Source organism: Sardina pilchardus, chromosome 8 (assembly GCF_963854185.1).
Source record: "Sardina pilchardus chromosome 8, fSarPil1.1, whole genome shotgun sequence".
NCBI classification, from domain to species: domain Eukaryota; kingdom Metazoa; phylum Chordata; class Actinopteri; order Clupeiformes; family Clupeidae; genus Sardina; species Sardina pilchardus.
The window spans coordinates 23,794,142-23,817,787 of record NC_085001.1 but is presented as its reverse complement, the minus strand read 5'-3'; the positions used below and the strand labels follow the sequence as shown (position 1 = coordinate 23,817,787).

General features: G+C 46.8%; 1 protein-coding gene across 2 annotated transcripts in view; it reads right to left on the bottom strand.

The window, feature by feature from the left end:
• The window catches only part of slc4a4a (solute carrier family 4 member 4a), a 58,472-nt gene extending 41,373 nt beyond the window's left edge, over nucleotides 1-17,099 (bottom strand). For both annotated transcript variants that reach the window (XM_062543286.1, XM_062543287.1), the window contains exons 1-4: nucleotides 16,992-17,099; nucleotides 16,645-16,764; nucleotides 12,259-12,332; nucleotides 6,648-6,824 (exon numbers count right to left, since the gene is read on the bottom strand). In XM_062543286.1, coding sequence (XP_062399270.1) covers nucleotides 6,648-6,824; nucleotides 12,259-12,332; nucleotides 16,645-16,673 — 280 coding nt within the window. In that variant the 5' untranslated portion in view covers nucleotides 16,674-16,764; nucleotides 16,992-17,099. The remainder of the gene's footprint in view (nucleotides 1-6,647; nucleotides 6,825-12,258; nucleotides 12,333-16,644; nucleotides 16,765-16,991) is intronic.
• Nucleotides 17,100-23,646: the final 6,547 nt, after the last annotated feature.

Below are 23,646 nucleotides of genomic sequence, written 5' to 3'. Positions count from 1 at the left end.
TTTGGACGTCGCAGTGACACCCCAACACTGGCACTACGTGGGGCAGGGTTAGCAAAAGGCTGACCCCTGAACAGCTGCCAGCCCGAGCTGACAACGGACAACGACACTCCTTTGTGCGTCCTCCTAGCAACAAACACAAGCTGGAAGCTCCCTCTATTTGCCACATATCACTGCACAATGACTGTTTGAAGTCGACTTCCGCTATCAGTCACAGACTGTGTGTGCTAACCACTGACCGGGCTGCCAGGAAGGCTGTTTGTGTCGATTAAAGTAAGCTAACAGAGGCGCGAATTTGGCAGAGACATTGCTCAGCCGCTAAGTACCTCTTCCCGATGCTAGCCAGTGTTAGCGATCGAGTTAGGTGTGCTCTAAAATCTGTGTTTTACCGAGGGCTTGGGTTCTGACATCTCTGTGAAAACCAGTAAAGCATAACAGTGGGTCACTGAACAGAATGATAAACTTCTTTCAGCCGCACAACTTGGCCAGACCTCTGAGTCAGGAATCTCTGACGTCGGCAGTCCAGCCCTCCATTAAGGAGAGCGGAGCGGCTCTCTCCAGTCACCGATGCCCACACATGTCAACGGGAGGCTAATCATTATCCCGGCGGGACTTAAGTCCAAAGCCCGCACTCTGTGTGGGTGCAAGTGGGTAAAATGGCCCATTAGACGTCCAGGTCGCTAATAACACAAGGTAGCATGGGGGCTAAGTGTGCGCTTAAAGTGGCTGTTGACATTTCAGCGTCAGCCTTGGGTAGGCGAGGGAATGGGGGGGGGGGGGGGGTTGAGGGTGAGCGAGTGGCGGTGGTGTTGGGGGGCACGCAGCGAACAGAGAGCACTTTAAAGGTGTCACATGACTGCGATCAGACAGGGCCTGTTGTCTTTTGTTCACAACACAATAGCGTGGCTGAGATTGTTGATTGTTCTTTTGGACCACGACTGCCCTGCCACTCACCGGCAGGCTTCCTGCAAGCGATAGCTACACAGCATAGGAAAAGAAAAGCACGGCAGACTGAAGCCAAGGAATTACCTCAACTTGAGAGAGGCAGTTTCAGCCTATAAACTTCTTGTCTCAAGACAAATGATCATCAATTGGCATATGACTACTGGAGAAAACAGATCAGAAAAAAATCCAGCTTTTGAGTTCCTACAACCCAAACTGATAAGTACACACTGCTTTCACAGGTAATCTAACATTCATTCTAAGAACGAGTGTTTCTCTCCCTAAATGGAGAGACTCCTGGCTGAGAGCTAGTTCAGCTTGCTGTGGCTGACATTTTAAAAAGAATTCCATCTCCGTAACTAAGAGTTACGAATAATAACCAAACAGTGGGTGTATAACCATACTGCATAAACACAGCTCACACTTTACAGTGACGGTGACGTACTACTCACAGGGCTGAAAGAGCCAGTGGAGACAGATCTGGATCGGAAATGGACTCACTCAATGACACATTCCATGACAGAGGCAACAATGATGTAAAATGTGCCACAGATGACAAACAGGATCGTGGCCTTGGAACCTTTTTCAGTTATTGCGCGTGTGTGTGTGTGTGCATGCATGCCTGAATGTGTGTGTACGTCTGTGTGTGTGTGTGGGGTGGGGGGTGGGGGGTGGGGGGGTGATGTGAGTAAGAAACCATTAATTCCAGACCCAGTCACAACAACAGCAACGAGACGCTGTCTGTTTTCAGTCTCTAGTCCTGCTGGATCTGGTTGCTACGGCACAAGCTAACCCAGATCTTTCCAACACGTACAGACCGTTGCCAAGACCTCTGACCACAATGTGGATCTCACCAAAACTCAAAGTCAGGCTGGTACTCTTACAGTGGCTGAGGATTGACTGTGTCTGCATTCCCATGTTGAACCTGACAAGATGCAGGTTTGGTACCCTGTAGACCCAGGTGAGGTGACCAGGTGAGGTGACTGCTGTCTTCTTTCCTTCCATTCACATATTCAATGAAATGACTCTTACAGTGCACCATGTAAGGTTCAAATTCTAAATGTGCCTTGCTCTCATTAGCCTTATCTCTGTTCTGGTTCAGATGATGCTAGGGTCGTTCTCCCTGCCTCAACATACTAAATAGACATTACAAGCATCAGATGGACATACACACACATATCCAAAGATAAATGTATGCAGCCACCATACACACACAGACACACGCTACCACCTACACATGGCAGACTTAGGGTAAAGAAGGAGGCTAGATTAGCTAATTATAACCTGTGGGGGGGGAGACTAAAGGCCTTAGGGAGGATTACTGGGGCTGGCCTTCAGAGGTCTCAGAGGGACATCCTGCTCAGCAGGGGTCCGATCGACGACACCCACTGACACACTTTAATATGGGTCAGACGCGCCAGCCGGAAGGGGCGGCAGCTCGACTTCAACCGCTATCCCACCTCTCTTATCACTCCTTCACTCTCTCTCTCTCTCTCTCTCTCTCTCTCTCTCTGCATCACTCACTACTATCTTTTCTTTATTTCCATCTTTCTATCCAGCGAACGACTAATCTACTGTATCTATTTCCGATCCTGCCCTGTGTGACAGCTCTTAAATATGTCGCCATACCCCCTCACTCTTATCCACTACATCCTTTCTGCACTGTGTCTGTGTGGCATATCAGGCAACCACAAGGCGTGCTTTCGTCTATGGGTCGGAGAAGCATAATATAACGCATGCCATCGACTTTCGAAGGAAAAAAAAATGGCAAAGCAACATGAGTCGGGGCAACCCCCACCCTGACGCCATCTCCATATGGGTGTGTTTGTGTGCGTGTTTGTTTAGTCCCTACACGCTACGCCTTCTCCTTTGAATGATTCACAAACACAATGCAGACACAGTCATACGGGCCCGTGTGTTCCACCAAACCATCATTTTGGCAAGTGACCCTCTCAGGGTGAGGGCAAAGCCGGCGCTTTTGTTGTTGATACAAACGCCATACTAATTCCAAATGGAAATTCCATGGCGACTGGCTGGCGTAAACAAACAGCCTCTCAACACCGTCGCCATCAGGCGGTGGCATCGCCTTCATCTCTTGCCCCTTCTGCGGGCACAGTATTGGGTGCAAACAAACCCTAGCGTCTTCGGGAGACATCAGCATCTTTTTGCTGCCAACAGAATCTGTTTTTGTGCCCTTTTTTCTTCTCCGTTATTTGGGAATGACACACAGAACCTTGAGAGTTGAGGGTTTTCCATGAGGTGCAAAGTGACCACAGGATCTTGTGTGGAGCAAGAGAGAGTGAGAGAGAGAGAGAGAGAGAGAGAGAGAGAGAGACATGCAGAGAGCGAGAGAGAGGGAGAGATAGAGAGAGAGAGACATGCAGAGAGCGAGAGAGTGAGAGAGAGACATGCAGAGAGCGAGAGAGAGAGAGAGAGAGAGAGAGAGAGAGAGAGTGGGAGAGGGATCAGAAGTTAGGATCCATATAATGAGACTGATATACGATGAGAACAGGGGGATAGAGAGAGCGACTGAAAGAGAATGAGCGGGGGGAAGTCCAGATAATGATGCAGAGGGAGGGAAGGGGATAGAGAGGGACAAAGAGAAAGAAGGAAAGAGAGAGAGAGAGAGAGTTGATTGAGTTTCCACAAGTTTGATGTTGGCTCCCTGACAGTTGAACTCGCCTGCACCCCATGTCAATGAATCCGTGACCAGTGTCCAGACTGTGGCCACACTGAGGTGTCTTTGATTCTGTCGGAGGGCAAGAGGACAAGAGCCAATCTCCATGTCCTCGCCGCCCCGTCACTGTCACTCACCAATACCCCAGTCCAGCACACACGCACGGCTGCCAAGTGGCCATCAAGACCTGCTGGGAACCGCAGGCTAAATGTGCGCCGTCCAGTCCAGTCCGGTCCGGCCGAAAGGAGGGCAGAAAGAGACCTGCCTTTGTTCGCTTTCTCGCCTTTTTCTTTTCCTTTCTTTTCTTTTCTCTTGCCTCCTTTTCTTTTCTTTGCGTTTTCGCACGCCTGCTGTTGGAGAATAATAGGCGGCATGTTCTGGAAGGCTGGGGAGGGAGGGAGGGGGATCACAGGAATGACTAACGTTTGGCATGCGCAGAGCTGCGGTGCATTTAACGCACCGTGGTCGTGAGTCAGCACGCGCGCGGACAATCGACAGAAATACCGGCACGGCATAATCCACTTCCAAAGTGTCAATACACTCTCTCGTCCACCGTCCTTCTGGTTAAGTGAAGGAAAGGAGGGGGGGCGGGGGGTTTAGGGGGGGATGGGGCTGCTCCTGACAGTATGGCGAATAAACACGTCATATCATAAACCAGGAAAGGAAAGTCCCGCTTGCATGTCGGCAAATCTCTGATATTGAGTCTGTGGAGAGAATTGGCTTGAGTTGATTCATTTATACGGCAGTGATTGTTTTCTTGTGTTGCTTTTCACATGACAGGCACATCATTTCCTCTGATACACGCCCCTCAAAAATAATAGAAGCCAGGTTAATCACAGCAGCCGTGATTCCGAATCACGCATGTGAACCAGGAAGCAATCAATCAAAAGACACGGGAGAGGAGTAGGGGATGGGGGTGGAGGCGTGTGTGTGTGTGTGTGTGTGTATGTGTGTGTGTGTGTGTGAGAGTGTGTGAGTGTGGGCGGAGGCGGGGTGAGGAGGGGTCTGCTGTTCTAAACATGGACTTAAAGCTGAGAGAACACACGGCATGAAGCTAAAGTGAGGCACCGACTCAATTGTGCTCTTTGTAATCTCCCGCTGCGTTTATTAACCTCTCCAAGGAAATCCTGTTCATGTTGAGAAGAATGATACACAATGCGGAGAGGTTTATCTCCAGAACATTGCCTATGAGCAGCAGTGCATTGTGCGTATTCCCTCGTGCAAACTCAAGGCTTTGTGGGAAACAGCCAACCGGATAATCTTACACAATTTCAGAATCAAATGAAGATATGTGTAAGACAAAACAATAAATACGGATTTGCTGACTTGTAGTTCACATGTACTGTAAGCTGCTTTGGATGAACGGTCTGATATATCAATGTAAAGACAGACGTGCTGCAATTTGGTGAATGAGAGCAAACACTCTGAAGTTGACCTTTAAAATGTGTATCTATTTAAGTTTGTTTTCATGCCTTTCTGCAATGACAGTGCGTTATCTCCCATCTTCATGTTGGTGTATAAAATGCACAATGTGTGACACTGCGGATCCCCTATCACTGTCCTCACATGATCTGTATCAACTATTTCCAAAACAAGGAGAAAAGCTCTTACTGACACACAAACAAAATCACATCAAACCTAAGCACTGTCTGAACAATCAACAAAAATGTGTTATCCAAACGGTGATGGAGAGCGGTGATGTGATGTCGCTTGCTGTTATAACGTCATGTACGGGAGAGAAGCCAAACTGTGAATGGCATAAGGCATACTGTATTTACATAACAGGCCATCTACTACAGCCGTCCTATCCTGCAGGAAATTTCCATTGTGGGAGCCTCTAGCCGACAGACTCGGTGAGAAAGCACCAGTCAGCCGGTTCTGCCTGCCTTCCTGAAAGGGAAATCACAGTATAATTAAACTATTGTTGTCCGGCTATTCTCAGGCCCACGGTAATACCAAACTACCAGGGAGAAGTTTTTTTTTCCCTTTCATTTTCTTACAAAGGCATAGGTTTAATAGAGAGCCCTCAAATTACCTTTTTTCCTCTTCATTGTGTTCCCTCTCTCTCTCTCTCTCTCTCACTCCTCCACCCTCCACCCCCACCCCTCTCTTTCTTTTCACCCATCATTAGTGCCCATTCAGACTCTCCGCATCCAAATCGACAGCAACGCCTCTTAAGTAGCAGGCCTCAGGCAGAAGGCCATTTCCTCGCCACTGACATCTGGGTGGTGTGTGTGTGTGTGTGTGTGTGTGTGTGTGTGTGTGTGTGCACGCGTACACACGTATGCACACACTTTCAGTCACAGAGTGGGAGTGAGTGGGAGAGAGAGAGAGAGAGAGAGAGAGAATGAAACTGAGATATTAAGAGAAAGAGACAGAGGAACAGAAGAAGAGAGAGAGGCGCGGGGCGAGAGACACAGAGAAAGGCAGAGGAGAGAGAGGAAGGAGAGATAGAGAGTAATAGGCTTCCTTCCGTGACTCGTATCAAAAGCGACCACATCCCCCGTTCGCCTGGCTATTACTTACACATGGGACGTTCGCTCCTGTCTGTCTAAACAGTGTTGTAGCGCGGCGGGGACAGCCGTGGCTATCTGTTCTGACTGGGGCGAGTCAGCAGTCGCACTTGGCCCACGGCGTGTGGGCCAGTCTGGGGGTGGTGGTGGTGGTGGTGCTGGTGGTGGTGGTGGGAGCTTGGAGACTGGTTGCAGGAAGTTGTGAAGGACATTATTTCTATGAAAGAGGTTATACACTGACATACACACACACACACGCACATGCGCACACATACACACACACACAAATGTAGTGGCACACAAGCTCACTTACTCGAATGCCCATTCACGTGAAAAACGCATACAAGCACACGCGCGCACAAACACACACACACACACACACACACACACACACACACACACACACACACACACTACACCACAACTCGCACTCGCTGACACGCCGGCCGTCAGCGGAGACAGCGCAGGGGTACGCCTAACGCCGGCTGACGTGGCGTTTGGTGTGGCGCAGCACTTACTGAGCGGTTTGAGGATGCTGCTGCTGGGCTCGTCGTTGGTCTCCGTGTCCGACTTGTCGGAGGCCGTCTCCGTCACCTTCTCCTTCCTGTCCTTGTGGCCGGTCCGCCTGCGTCCGTGGCGCCGCCGTCGCCGGTAGCTCTTGGGAACGCGCACGCCGATGTAGATGGTGTGGTGACCTACGGTGACACACGCACGGAAAGAAAGCGAGGGAAAAAAGCAGAAGGGAGGATGGGGAGATGTAGGGATAGAGGGAGAGGGAGAGGGAGAGGGAGAGGGAGGGGGCAGAAATGTAAAGTTAGTTTAGGACTTCATCAAACAGCAGCAAAACAAGAAGACATCCACCAGTTGAACTTTTGTCTGGTTCTGTTCAGTAAATGACCGTTAGGGTCACCTGACATGAGGGCGGAGAATAACGGGGACGAGAAACAATAGCCGATACGCTCTCCCACCAAGCCTCTCTCACAGCCAGAGGAAATATCAAGCAAGATGGTGAGGTCAGGGCTTGGGTGTCAATTGTTTCCTTGTAGGCCACTGGGAGGGACATTTAGTCCTCTGACAATAAAGTAAGGATGTAAATAAAATGCCAAGCACTTCCCTAATGCAATTTATACAGGAAATGGCTTTTTCAGCAAGTCCCATGGAAGTTGACCCCCCCCCCCGAACACACATAACCCCCGTCCAAAATAAGACATGCTATGGTGAACAGGGGGAATAGGTTCACAGCTGACTTGTCAAACCAAATATTTTGGCTGGGCTGAAGTAGCAGGTAGCAGTGAACTTTCAATGTTTAGGGCCAAAAGTGGAAGCCGTGTTGGGGCCGGCATGTCCGAGTGCTGGGCCTCCGGCCCGTTTGTCCCCGGAGTTCAGCCGCATTCTAGCACTCGGCTGGGACTTTCTTGGACAGGTCTTAAATACATTTGGAGGTTCGCTCAGCGTTGCCAGGCTAACTATAGCCCTCCAGAGGGATGCTTGACACTCTGGAGAACACGAAAAAATGCCTGTTGAGATTACAGCCGATGATTCATCAGCATTTTACAGACATTCAAGGATGCTTAAAGCACACCTGAATATACACCACACTGTTCAAAACCATGTTACACAACAAAGGCTTTTGAAATTTCACGTCTTAATCTTACCAGGAAGCGCAGTGCATATTTTAAGACACACCCACGCTGTTCTAGGGAACGCAGAACATTTTATGAATCAGAATTTCCCAGCAACAAATTGATGAGAACAAACCATGTGTCAAAGGTAAAGGAAAGGCTACAACCGAACCTTAGTGTCAAGTGGAGACAGACATGACGACATGTGGGATGAATTGGGGAGGGAACCACCACAACATTTTGAAATCTGTAAAATATTCCAACACTCTCCGGACAGTGTGAATTCTTTGGTTCAAACGACAGGGTCATGATGCAGTCAGGAGTGGGTCTTAGACGAGATAGCTGTCCACACAGCCTTGTTAGCTTGTCTGCACCCTCCAACCAAATGCAACACATGAGGATATGACCGGGGATCGCAAGACAAAGGACAACAGTCTGTCCCATCTCACTCCAGCTCTTGTCCTCGGTTGGAGCAGCGGTCTGATGCACATTACATGAAGTGTGTTGTTCACAGGGGGGGGCACACACAGAGTTGTGGACGTGAGCGAGTCACGTGCGAGATCTCTGACAGACGAGCCCTCTCTCTCTCTCACACACGAGCGGTGTTGTGCTACACTCCCACGGCCTGTCAATCCACAGGCTCACGACACATGATGGAGCGAGGGAGTCGTCAACACCAGATGTGTTTCTTCACCTCCGTCACCTCTCTCTTACACCTCTTCCTCTTTTGCATTTATCCCTTTTGTATCTCTCTCTCTCTCTCTTTCACTTCCCTCCTCTCTCTCTCCCCTCATCTATGCAATCTATTTCTCTATCTTTCTATCACTTTTTCTATTTCATCTCCTCTTTCACTCTCTTTCTCTCCTCCTCCATCTCCACCATACTGTAGGCTCGACTCTCTGTCTTGGACAGCCTCATCCATAGCTCCGTCTCCTCTGCCAACTGCTATCTGGCTTCCCTAAAATCATAAAAAAAAAAAGGAAAACGAAACGAAACGAAAAAAAAAAGAAAAAAGGTTGCCCTAAACGGTCTCCATTCTCAGCCCACACTGTACGTGTCATAGCCAATTACACGCGCACACTCCACCACGCTCCGCTCAGACTCCTGAGGAGCTGCGCTGGCTCTCCGGCTGCTAGATTTGCGACCCGGCCAAAGCCGACGCGGCTCAACGTGCAATTGGAATCCTTGGAAATATTCCCACAATGCTGTGCTCCCTCCCTCGCTCTCTCACTGTAAGAACGTGCACCAGCACTGGAGTAGAAAACTATAAAGGAAGCAAAGTCTGAAGAAGAACAAAAAAAAAACCCATTATCACATGTGGCAAAGCAACACAGAAAAACATTTAATAAAAAAGTAAATGAGGAATATTAAAAAATAAATGAGGAATAAATGAATGCATGAGGAGGCCAGAACACAGTGCATGTGTTGCTCTATCAGACCTGAACGAACCCAGTCACCCCAGTCACCTGCATGGCTCGTACTATGGCATGTCTAATGAGGCGTTCTGGAAGGTGGTGGAAAACAAAGAGATATCTTTTGGACGGCTGTGACATCCATAATACTGGCTCATGCAGGTCAGTGACCACATGTACACACTACAACAATGTCATCCTTAAGACGTCAACACGCGGTACTTTTCCTCCCTCAAAACGAGAACGCAAAAAACAACCAGCCATCGGGCCATTTTGGCCCGAGAAAAGCTAACGACGGTCTCTCAGCACAGATAGCCCCACGCTGCGGCCGTCATCTCACACAAGCACCGTTACCATGACGAAGGGCCGTTGTGGAGAGGGGTATGAGTCCCGTAAGGATGCCGGGCGAAGGCCGCTGTGCCCGGGCCATCTCACACTAATGAAGCCACTCTCAAAGGCCACTCTCTCAGTGGGCATGGTAACAAATCCACTGCTGGCAAACGGTAAAGATACTAATCATTACCACAGAGACAGAGAGGGAGAGGGAGAGAGAGAGAGAGAGAGAGAGCAGAGGGGAGAGAACAGAGAAAGAGAGAGGGAGAGAGAGAGAGCAGAGGGGAGAGAACAGAGAAAGAGAGGGGAGAGAGAAAGAGAGAGAGGGAGGAGTAAAAGAAAGAAAGCAGGACAGAGAGAGAGCAGAGGGGACAGAGAGAGAGAGAAAGCAAGAAAGAAAGAGAGAGAATGTAGAGGGGAGAGAGAGATGGAAAGACTGGGGAAACAAAAAGGAGAAAGCGGGATAGAGAGCAAGGAGAGAGGGAAGAGGGAGAAACAGTAGAAGAAAGAAAGAAAGAGAGGAACTCCACGCTGCCAGCAGTAGCTTTTGTCCCGTACTTCCTGTGCTTTTACACGGCGGGGTTACTTTCTTTGAGCCTTCCTGAGAGAGAGAGACAGGAGGGTGTGGGTGTGTGAGTGTGTGTGTGTGTGTGTATGTGTGTGTGTGTGTGTGTGTGTGAGGAGGTGGGGGGGTCCTGCATCAGAGCACACTCTGTTCACCAGCGGGAATCCCCCCTTCCCCACCCGGCTCCAGTTTGGGCCTTGGAGCCTCCCTGACTGCCACATCGCCTACCTCCAGTTACCCCAGCAACAGCCCCCGCGGGTGGACACGGAAGGTGGCAAACGCGCCTGCCTGCGCTCCCCAGCATTCTAATGCCACACAGGCACCAGGGGGCCCACTTCATCTCGGGGGCCACTGGCTCGTAATCATCATCCCCCCCGCCTCCCCACACACACACACACAGACCCACACACACACACACACACACACACACACACACACACACACACACACACCCACACACACACACACACCGCTCTGAGCGCTGGTGCGAGGCTGCTAGTTCTGCCTCTCTTGTGTGGCGAATGCGTAGCATGGACGGGGAATTGTGTGTCTCCTTAATTCAATTTGACGAGGCTTGTTCTGTCCGTTGAGGGCCGCTTTACTCCATTCGGTAGCGCTAGCCATAGCCATGCACTGCACATGCACCTCCATTATGTCACATGCGGGGGATGCTAATCTATGGCGAGCGATCGGCGGCCAAGGAAAAGGCTCAAAGTGACTATGTCATCTCAGATGAATTATCGAAAGGTAAAACAGAATCGTGGCCGCTAAAGGCTTCAAATATTGAATATGCTAATCGGTGTCCTCTTGGGACGAGGGGACACATTCTACTGAAGCCTTTCCCAGCTTTGCCAGTGAACTGAAGCCTTTCCAAACGTTGGCATGGAACTCTGCCAGTGAACAGCCAGTGGTAACAAAGTAACTCATCTGTTGACAGTGGCTGAGTAGTTCACACTAGCATAGTGAATGTGAGGAGACAACGCAGGAGTCAGTGAAACATAAGCTTCCCAGTCTGGAACTACTGTATCTAAGAGGAACCACATGGCTTATATACCACCGTGGTAAAACTAATCCTGTGTGTAAACACAGAATGTGCGCGCATGTGTGTGTGTGTGTGTGTGTGTGTTTGTGTGTGGTGTGCGTGTGTGTGTGTGGCGGGGGGGGGGGAGGGGTCTGTGTGTGTGTTTGTGCGTGTCTATTTATGATCTTATTGCATGTGTGTGTTTGTGTCTGAATGTCTGTGTCTGTGTGTATGTCTGTGTGTTGGTGCTTGGCTAAGTAATTGACTGAGTAAGTGAGTGAGCATCTGTGTTCCTGCATGTGTGTGAGTGTGTGTGTGTGTATACGCGTGTGTGAGCATGCTTGAATGCACTTTGTGCTACGCCTGCCCTGCGCCCTCCCTAGAACAATGGGAGGTCTCCACCAAGACGGAGCTCTTTCAACCTGCAACTCTACATCCCATAATGCACAGGAAGTGCGAGGCCTGCACGGGTTCAACCTGAGGTGAGGGCAAAGCAAAATGGCCTCTGAAGCTTCCAGCCACGAACGGAAAGAAAAACACACCGTCCATGCCCTCACTTAATACTCCCAAACACAGAGGGTAAACTGGGTGAAGCCTCTCACCACACCAAAGCCTGAGCCATGGGTGGTGTGACCGTATTACTCAGGACGACTTGAGAAAGACGCCGTTCGGGCAGTTCCAATGTTCCGTGCGTTTACACAACGACTTCTGAAGCAACCTCTGATCTTCTAAACAGGGGGCGCGGACCATGTATCCCGGTAGTATCTCTGTCACACGAACCTTTGGGCCGTGACACAACTCTGCTCCTACTGCCTCTTCTCGGCCAAGTAGACCGTGAGAAGATTAGAGACGTAAACAGAGCGTCACATGGGTCTTATATCCTATATCTCACGACATACACTTCGGCTGAACCCAACACCAGATAACAAGAGTTCCAAACTATGGAATCTATTCTAGATTCCACACCACGTGACTAATCACTGGCCTCAAAGATGAACATCTTGATGATGAACAACAGATGACCAATTTACACACGCTTACAAACACTAGAAAAAACGCACTTCACAACACAGATCTGTGAACAGTTGAGCCGACAAACAAACAAACAAACAAACAAACAAACAAAACCAGGTAAACAAAGGCAAAAGGAAACAGAGGGATGTGTTTGAGCCTTACCTTCGACTTCCTCGTCGTCGCAGACGTGCTTGATGAAGGACGCCCCGCGGTCCAGCACGGCCTCGTCCTCCATCCTGTAGTAGTAGAAGAGGAAGAAAGACTGCTTACACTTCTCCTCCAGCGACAGCGTGGAGCCGTAGCGCCGGGGCTCCGGCACCGACAGCATGTGGGTGCTGGCCGTGGGGGCGGCCATTCTGTGTCACCCCGTCTCCTCAGCTTCGGAGTGGGGGGTCGTTAAACGACGCTTTTCTCCTCCTCCTCCACCCACCCACCCGCCCCCCCCAGAAAACGGAAAAACAAACGCACAACCAACCCCCCCCCCCTCAACCCCGACGAATAGGCGTCGAGGGGACGTTTTTTCAGGTGGAGGTATAGCCCGAGCGCTGAGGGAACGACGGGTGCCCTTGAGGGGACGGCGTGGCGGGCTGGCGGCGGACGAGCGACAGAGGGCGATCCGAGGGTAATCCGCCCATGGGTGGCGGGAGAGGCCGTGCCGCCTCGGTTCAGGTCTAATCGAGTCTGATGGCAGGGCGGCTGAGCGGAGGCGGCCGGCGTGGCTTGCTACAGTACGCGCAAATCCCCTTGGCTAGGGCCAGGGCCAGGCACAGGGACAGGGACAGGGACGCGCACGGGGGTTTGCGCACAACGGGCAACGGGGCATGCGCAGGCAACTGGTGGTTTATGTATGTATGCACACCCAAACACACACACAAACACACACACACACACATACACACACACACACACACACAGAAAAAAGCCCCTCCTCCTACACCCCCCTCGCACACACAAATGCACATATACACATGCATATTAACACACATTCACACAAGCACACACACACACACACACACACGTACACACAAAGATATGAGCAGCCCTTTTACCATCTGGTCGTTAATACGGGAACCCCCTCCCGTCCCCACCACCTCCCCATAAACACACACCCCACTCCCCACAATTCAGCAACAGGCTGAGCATCACGTGGTCATGTGGTTATCTCCTAATCATCTGCCCTTTAAGGATTAGCCCTGCTTTACTTAAGTGTGTGGCACACACACACACACACACACACACACACACACACACACACTCATACATTCACTCACACACAGAGCAAATAACTCATTTCCGATTCAGAGCCCCCTTTGACAACGCTGACTACAGGTAGCAATCCTCATTACTCTGCACATGTAACCTGCTAAGAATAACTCCTGGAAGCGTTCACTTAAGAGTCATCTGTCAATACTACATGCAAAGATCTACCAATCATACAATATTCTGTAAAGAAACCATAGGGACTGTACAGCATACTATTATCAGTTACTGCTTCTGCAAAGACTGTTTTCGCTTACTAAGATAGTATTTGCAGAAATTTAAGATACATTAATGCCAATGAAAGATTCCCTTAATAAGTAATATACTCTAATATGATAAGTAATATATATATACATATATATAAATATATATATATATATATATATATATATATATATATATATATACATTCACACAAAGGTATGTAGTGGGGGTGGAGGGGGAAGGGGTGGTACTCTCCCTTGGTCACGCTGCAATTAACTGTCTCAAAAGTCAGTAATTTACCTGCCAATCTACCCCCTCCCCTCAGTTCACGCACAATTAACTCTTTGGCGACTTCACATGGCCTACAGTATACATTTCTGCCCTATGGCATCAGTTAAAGCCATCCTTCCCATGCACTATTTGGGTGTAACAGCCTCATGTGCGTCATCGCCTGTGTTTGATCACTCTAGAGAGGCACTCAGAGCCTGCACACAACATGTGTGTGTGTGTTTGTGTGTGTGTGTGTGTGTGTGTGTGTGTGTGGTATGTGTTTGGGTGTGTGTGCATGTGTGTGCGTATGTGTGTGTGTGCATGTGTGTGTCTGTGTGTGTGTGTGCATGTGTGTGTGTGTGTGTGTGTGTGTGTGTGTGGGTGTTTGTGGGTAGGAATTAGACAGTGACCATTTGCCCTTTAGAAATAAGGACCAAAGGTCATTACTTCCTTAGGAGGTGTGACCAACACCGCACAGCGAGGAACAAAAACAAAGTGTTCCCGGTGAGCTGTAAAGACTCACCTAGACACCCTACTGTTACAACATTTACAGATGACGATAGCCGAAAGAAGGTTAAAAATTCTAATAAATACGAGGTAGGATTTTTTTCTGTCTGTCTTTTCCATAACTGAAGGGGAACTCGTGCCGGAAAGCAATTTCCCTTTCCATCTCCACTCCGACGTGAATTGCAACTGCTTGTTTACAGCCTGCGTAAATACAAACTCCACTGTAAACAAAAACAGGATGGATGAAGCATGTTCCCCTGATAAAGCCGCTTGCCCCCCAGAGAGGGTGCTATCAGGGGTAAATCTGCCCTCCGTGGTGTGCCACAGGCAGAGATAAGAGCTCTGTCCCGCGCCAACCCCCCTGTCCTCGACCAAGCTCCTGCTGACATTGTGCGAACGGAGAATCTCATCATCTGGTGACGTCCCCGGACGCTAGAGGAACTATGCTGTTGACTGCTACGATATGCAGCAACATGTACATGTAACTGGTCAAAGATCTGACTCAGGTTCTGCTCAAAATCAATGCATTTGTTGAAATGCAATTCATTGCTGAGTTCTGAATTCCTGAGGTGCTGCATGTCTGGGGTCAGACACGCAGGTGAATCGTGCAGCATAGGCTGGATAGGCCACTGTGTTCTACTAAAAGATCTCCTGGTTGATTATAGTGCTCTGGACAGCACCACGGATCTCCAATATACACATGTAGTCAAACAACATCACTCACTGAACAAAATCTATCAGTACTGCGCACACTAGTCTGATTTAACCTCTTTATATAGTTACCTGTGTGTATGAGCATGGTGGATAGAGGAGACGACAATAATGAGTCAATATTGATACATTCTGGAATATAAATCCAAACACAACCAGACGACCACAAACGGTCTTTAGAACACACAACTAAAAGGCTTAATGCACTGCACAGCATAACAGCATAAAACATTTAAGAGCTGACTGCCCCCTGCCCCCACTGTTCTCCCCCCAAACTACCCAGTCTGAGGAGACTCTTTGGGGCATCCATCCTACAGGGGACCTTGTTTTCCCCTTCGACCGTCTCTGACCAGCTCCATTGCCACCTATGGAGCACTCTCTGAAATAGCAGGGCTTTACCCGTCCTGCAGAGAGCCTCTGCAGAGACATTGTTTACATTAGCTGGACAGCAACGGCTTGAGCGAATGTGTCTGCTTTGCATTCCAGCCACACTGAAAAGACTGACCACAACATTACAGATGGCCCATCCACAATAAGCCCTTACCATATTGAGTACAAAATGATCAGTGATGTGTTGCCGGTAGGTGACCTTTATCTAATTCTCTAACATGAACACTTGAGAACATACAAGTGTGCACTGTGCATGTAGTGACTTTCATTGTCTGCTCACAAAAGAATACGAAGGTGAGTCAAATGACTGCATGAAGACTCCCGCTAAAGCCACCTTACTGCAAAAACATTTTGGGGCTGACCACATTAAAAATGAATGAGTACACTGGTTGATATGGTCAGATTTAGGTCATTTGCAAACATCTGGCACCCCAATCTAATGGTCTGTCTGATAGTAAAATCAGGCCACTATCTGAGTAGCCCCATGCATATCTATCAATTATTAAATATGGTCTTAATAAAGTGCCCTTCCCTGAAAAGACAAACATCAATATCGTTATCAGCATCCAAAAGTCAGTATGATAAACTCCTTACTGCTGTCATAATGGTCCCTGTCTCAGAGATGGCAAATTACTATAATCCCCAATAAAGTAATTCAACCACTTTTGACATATAATGCACTACTAATGTGTTGGCTGTATACAAATTAAACACTACTCCCTTAACTGGCTATGTCTGTCTCTTTTTAAAATGTCCTCTTGCAGATAAATCTACTATCTAAATCACTCTGAAATGATCAGACTGACTTTTTCAGGGATTTACATATGCGTGCACTGACACTCCGTTATTTCACGGGATTATCACTGCTACGTGTGTACCTCATGCCTCATCAGCATACAGTCCACAAACAAAACAAAAATGAGTAGCCTACATACAGAAAGTGGGTAAGGTAGTACAGGTCTACTATGTCATGTCTACTACACCTACATACCTACGCACATTAGTACAGAAATCTGTCAAAGTGTCACAGATCTACATGGACATAACGCTGTTGTTAAGCTGCTGTTTACCATGGGGTGTCAAGAACAGCCTTCGTGTCCAAGTCAGGACGCCCCAACTCCGAGATCGAGATTACAATAACTTTGATAGTAAGATAATTGTCATTCACTAAGTAGCCTGTCTATGTACCAGCAGAGTGTTACTTACTTTGGTTTGGTTTGTTTTGGTCCGCTCATGATGGAAGTTGTAGCCTATTCCCGGTGGCTTCCTTGAATAGTCCTCACGCTGACACCGGTGTCGCCTCAACACAACGTGTTCCGCCGTTTGCTGTGTGGATGTTGGAGCGCTTTATTATTAGTTCGTGGGATTCATGTTGAAAGCCATCACAGTTGCTATTATGTCGTCCATTAAGGAACTTGCAAAAACCGGCATTAATTCATCGCAAAACAATTACGCACAGTGCAAGACTCCAAATCTTTATTATTTATCTCTGTAAATGAGGAGCACAATGATTCATGAAGTTGTTGCTTTTTTAGTTAGACGCAAGTTAGTACCTTTTGATTTGTGATGATTTCATTCGAGTCTGCATGTGAATTTTGCTCCGAGTTGAAGTGTTACAGTATGAGTCTCTTACATATTTAAAGCACCATCCCTCTGTCAACGTCACGCCACAAGTGGGAGGTCGGAAAGTTTACCACTTATATTTCCCAATCATTTGTCTGCGTATACTCCAGCGGTTTCTATTGGTTTTTGCAGGCTACTGTAATACAGTTATCTTGGAAGTCATTTTAAACTGTTTCATTGTTTTTGCAATTATAGCCTACAGGCATAGTACGTGCCATATTTTGCATCTAAGGGTAGCCTAATATATATAAAATATTTGTTGAAGATTTGTTTATTCTGGACTGAATTTCTTCCATTGTCATAAAAGCAATTGTAGGCAACCCTTTCCACGAAATATGATTTTGACTTTATTCGGATGATAGCGACATCTTCTGGATTGTAGCCTACACCAGATGTCACATTTAGCTTAGTCGAGTGTGATAGTTGACATCGTTTTATTATGTATAGCCTAAATTGCATGAGGCTATGGTCAGATAGGCTATCTGTGCATGAGGCGGTCAGAGATCTGTTTATTAGTGTGGAAAATGGACGACATGATCAGCTGAACAGAGGTTACGAAAAGCATATTTGTATTGTTAATCGTATTGTAGCCTATGCCTATTGTTAGCAAAGTATTAAGAAAGCAATTATAGCCTAATAGGCTATACTTACTAAATAATACGAAATATAACAACTGTTTAAACTATACACAACACATGACATTTAGAAAACACAACAACAATGTTGTTAACTGATTGCTTTATTTAGAGACATGTCATTTTACAGTGCCAGTTTCAGCCTAGTTCTCACCATAGCCTTAAGGCAGGTGCATGATTGGCCTTGGTTGACTCTTTATGGTATCAGATGTTTTATAACCTTTGAAAAATGTAATATGTGAAAAAACACATCCATAAAGTAGGCAAATAAGTATATCAACATCTATAATTAGCTAGAACTAACTGTAAACTGAACTCTTTTGTATTTATTGTCACTAGACCTGTCACTAAAATGCTTGCTGTGTTATGATAGCCAAATAGCAAATGCTGTTAAACAATAATGAAATGAGTTTAACATATGAGGAGTTCATGGGTAGGGAATTGTGCGTCAGTGTTCCTTCCCACAGGAAGCATATGATGCATTTTGTCTCCTTTAAACTTCATTTCATAGTGTGTGTGTGTGTGTGTGTGTGTGTGTGTGTGTGTGTGTGTGTGTGTGTGTGTGCGTGTGTGCGTGTGTGCGTGTGTGTGTGTGTGTGTGTGTGTGTGTGTAAGAGAGAGAGAGAGAGAGAGAGTACAGGAAAAGTAGACACAGGCTAAAACAGGGGACCAGAGTCTGGTAAACATTAATAACTCATACGTCTTTAAGTCCAAAAAATGTCATGGCTGCCTGAACTGGTCTGTGCGGGCAGTTATTGCAAGCTTTGTCCAGCTTTCATCTTTGATCTGAGGCTAATGCAGCACAAGGCGGTACACAGACAGACAGACGCAATGTACCTGAGCACTGGTTACAAAAGAAGACATGCACACATAACACGTTCCCTTAGGCGTCCGGACATGAATTTGTAGAATCCTTCATTCTCTGCCTCCTACCTGCAACATACATTTTAAGACATCACTCCAGATCAAAAGGATGGCTAAATTGAAAACTGGTCGCAGAAAGTCACAGAATGGCTAGAATGTCACAAACAAATAACACTGACTCAAAAAGATGCAATGTGAACATAATTGGGGAAACTGGGTCATTTTGTTTGTTGTGTCATGCTTTGGTCCAGTTTGCTCCTCTTTGAATTTGAAGGTGATGTAAACCTCACCTGTAGCATGGGTGCCAACCAAACTTTGCATATATCACTGCAAATGTTTGGACCATGGTCTGGACAGGCAGGGAGAGAAAGAAGCGGTGGCAATATATTATTGGTTTACAATTTAGAAGCATATTGAGGTGGGTCAGGCCCATCTATATATATTTTAAAAACATTGATCCATTAACCTACTTAATCATTGACCTACCTAAGCTACCTGGTAGTTTTACAAACTCTGTTAGTGTTACAAACTCCATGTGAAAGGTGTACTGGATAGCCATAGAGCTCTAATGAATAAATGGAGGAACCCTTGGGTATGTTATTATAATAACATCTAATATTATTTGGTGTGACGTAGACAAAAGAAACACAGACTCAGCTGCTATGCTTCATGGAGGAGACATAAACACCATGTTGCTGAGGCATCAGGTATTGACCGTCTGTGTCTGGCAGGTGTGCCTACCAGTGTGCAATTTTAAAATTGTGACACATAGTATTTTCAGGGTCACACTTTACTTGACTAGTCTGCCCTCAGACTCGCTGCTGATATCCAGATTGTCAACAAACTCTGTTCACTCAAAACACTCAATCACAACCACAATTTGATTAAGACTAAAGTTAGGGGGTTGGATTTAGTTAAGGCGATGTTCAGCAATATTGTAACCACAAATGTACATACTGAACCGGAATCTTAGCAGGTAAAAGAAGTCTGTATGGGCAGTCTATCGAAGTAAAATGTTACCTTTTTCAGTCACAGGGGATGTGCTGTAGCACTATACTCAACATGCTTCTACCTTTGTCTCTATGAGGCTGCTTTGCGTCAGTCACTATAAGGAGGTGTGTTTTGACTTCTCTGTGGATTCTTCAGGTGCCAGTATTTTATTGGCATTTCAGATGGTGTGTCCCCCCTGTGTGTAGTTGTTTTTGAAGTTCAAGCAGAGCTTTTGAACAAGAACAAGTCTGGCGAAGCTCTTTTGATCCTGCAGGTCTTAGAGCGGTTCTCTTTATGCTAGAGCCAGCTCTTGCCATTTGACGGAGGACCGACTGTATGAGTAGCGTAGGCCCGGCTTGTAAGGGAAGCAATGCACACTATTCTCCTTTTGCCGATGACTTCTGACAGTAAAAAGGATATGGCATTTCATGCCAAAGCGTTTAGAAGACATGTCCGAAGAAGAATTGCTTTGTGTGAAGTGGAATGCCACTGCTTCTGAGAGTAAAGAGAAGTCGAAGCGCCTGAATGACTCTGAGTGAGCATTACTGTAATGATTAGCACAAACGACAGCTCAAAGTAAGAGTGTTTACTCCACGGAAAAGTACCAACACAAGAGAAGCACAGAATAAAGGAGAGGTGGACTGGCGGTTGAGCTGATGATTAAACTATATGTCATATTGATTCTGTCCCATGTTCATCACTGCATGTATCTCCTTTACACTCTGTCTGTGCTATGTTAGTAAAGACCAAATGGACCCTAGTGGAGGATGATTGTGTTTTAGTATGTGCAATGTTGGAAAATGGTTATCATGTTTAGTGTACCTTTTAATTGCATTATTTATCCATAAAATCAAAATATGGTGGATTAAGGATTATATGCAGATAATTATTTAAAGCAAACTGGCAATAGTGATAAGACATTTTTTTTTGTCATACTTTACTTGATAATAAGAAATAGTGATGACTGGCATGAACATGTCATTATAAATAAGTCATAAACATTAATGACATAACGCTTCTGTCATTAAGTGTCATTCAGTTTTTTGTCATTCCCCATCCTGTTAGGAACTTTGAGATTTTCAAGACCATTCACCAAATCATTAACCAATCCAAACTCTAACCATGATATTGTACATTTTGCAAAAAGTGTGCAAAAATTATGCTTTACACCACCGATAAATGCAAATAGGTAAACATTGATTCACATACTGGAGACTATAAAAGAAAGGGTGGTCCTGTAATGGTGTGCTGGGTGTTTACTAAAGGCAATGGGGCACATATTTCAAAGGCTCTGTGGAATGCTGGAATCCAAATAATGCCTTACCTTTCAATATACAGTTAATGCACAACAAAAACAACTCATACAAAGACAGTATATTGCAGTCCAACACAATGATTGAGTGGACAGTTTAATACTGCAGAGTAATAAAACCAGGGATGCTGTACACCTATTTTCTTTGTACTGCTGTTACACAGTGAGAGGTAAGATAAGAAGTGTAATGCTCTGCAAGTCACTCCTCACACAACCTCTAAGTGTGTCAGTGCCCTTATGTGACAGAGAGTTAGCTCTTTCCCCCGTCAGCGTAGGTGTGTCAGATATACTGTATCTCTCTATCGATTGGCAGGTCTCTGTTGGAGGCGCTGCAGTTGGTTTGAGTTTGACTTGCCCAATCCCAAATCCCATATCTCATACTCTTATGAGTGAACGAGTCCTTGGATGCGCTGCTGCCTTGCTGAGGTGTGTCCTAATATTTCTACCCCTGGAAAACAATGCACTATGCTCACCTGCACAGATTGACAAGAGGTGAGTGGGAGAGAGAGAGAGAGAGAGAGAGAGAGAGAGAGAGAGAGAGAGAGAGAGAGAGAGAGAGAGAGAGAGAGAGAGAGAGAGAGATGGGGTGAGACTGGGACATGACCGCAGGTCGGATTCAAACCAAAAGTCCCTGTAGGCACTTGTACCCGTACATGGTACAGTATGGGCGCTGTAGCCTGTTGCGTCACAGCACCCCCTCACCTGCACTTACAGTGAGGTTTTTTCAGACCATTGGATCTTGACCTTTGCATTCATATTCCCACATGAATCTAGTTCATCTGATAGTAAGGGGACAAAGTTTGTTTTGAATTAAGATTAGCACTATTTTCACCATTGGAAGGGAGATGGAGAGATGAGAGAGACTTCATATAGGCTAGACGATTCCCCCCTGGGGACATGGTATGGGCACAAAATGGCCTTTAGAAAATAAGATGTGTGCATGAGGTGGACAACCACATCTCTGTGTTTCTGCCATGTTCTAACCTGAGATGAAAGAGTGAGATGGTTCACGGAGGCCCACGGCGGCATGGAATGTGGAGGACCCCATGGCTGAATCTAGAGATGGGGTGTGCTGGGGAGATAGGGTCGGGGTGAAGAAGCGGGAGAAAGGTTCTCTCTGGGGTCCCACCATTTCTAGCCACCCTGCGTGTTTCCATGTAGGCCGAGGACTCTTCCCGAGGACCAGACAGGGGCGGTGATCGGACGTCCCTCCAGATGCTCGTGCCTGCTGAGAGATGTGTGCAGAGAGAATGTGCCACAAGGTCGTGGATATTTCAATAACATTCCAGGAAGAGACCGATATTGAAATAGAGACATCTGGCAGAGTGGACTTAGAGGGGGGTAGACTTGGCCTAGCCAGCTGCCTCCAAACCCATCTAAAAACAACAATGCTTCTGGCACATTCCGCAGCCCATTCTCAAAAGAATGAGCAGTGGAATGTTTTGTGGCAAATGCTCACAACACGAGGAAGATTCACAGGATGTTTTGCCACCAAATGCCTGGAGTAGTTTGACACGAGATGTCACACTGAGGCATGGTTAACGGAGATCCTCACACCTGTTGATGCACATCGCCACCCAGTGGACATTCCTAAAACAGCCGTTTAGAACTAATGACATTACTGTAATGAAGCGAACTGAACACGCTGGCTTCTTTTTAAATTGCTTTGTGTACTATAAAAACATGCCCACACACATAATTGGAAACTAATAGTGAGATAATGGTCTTCTACGTGTCATGATATGAGTTGATTAAGTTCAAAGTTACATTAATGCTCAAATGGGATTGTGGGGCTACTACCAGGTTGACCTGCATTAATCCACAAAACTTCACCAGATGTACAGTACAAAAGACTCCATTACTGGTTTGCGGCCTGAGAAACACTTATGGGGCATTCATCTAGGAAAAGCCTGCACTCATGCTGGTAAGAGATGAAAAAACATTCTCGTCTGCCTTTACAAATATACGGCCTTACAGCCTCTCAAGTGACGAGGACACCAACAAGGCATCCTTTATTCATCCCTTCTAACAGAAGACCAGATTGTTTAAGTGGTTGTTCTTAAAATAAGCCAACAGTGATTGCGTAAGTGTGAAAGCAGTTGAAATATGGTAAACACAATACAACTTCTCCTTCCAACATTTCAAGAAACAAATCTGAAACGAAGAGATATCAACTTCTCCTGTTAGATGCACTGCAACCAATGCCTACTAAAGTTCACTCAGATTTTTGCCTTGACTGTAAACTCTTAGTCCTAAAAAAACCCCTATATTTTATAGGTCAGCACTGCACTCTCTGTTTAATACAATGACCTACAGGGGTTTCCAACCAAATACTTATCAGCAGTCAAGAACTGCTGCAAACCGCAACCCCCATCCCATGACTGGTTATAGGCTGGGGCGGATGGTTGGGAGGCCAGGGGTGAAAGTGATAGGAGGTTAAGGGCACAGCTGTCAACAACGCCATGGTCATCTGCCTGAGCTGCTGGAGGCGCTTGTGGGTGTCTGAACTGGTACATGATCTCAGATGCGGCAGCCTGTGTGAGTATGTGTGTGTGTGTGTGCGGGCACTACAGATTCCACTGCAGGGACTATGCTCTTCCACAGAGATGGACTGGTCACTTAAATGAATTGTGTCCCCATCCCTCAGGCAAATAGAATGGCCAAACATCCATAAAACTAACGCGCAAAAAGGCAAAGATGAATGACGATGCATTTATTCAATTGCACTCTAGCTTCAGTGAGTTTTTGAGGATATACTCTCATACAAAAGACAATTCAAGATAG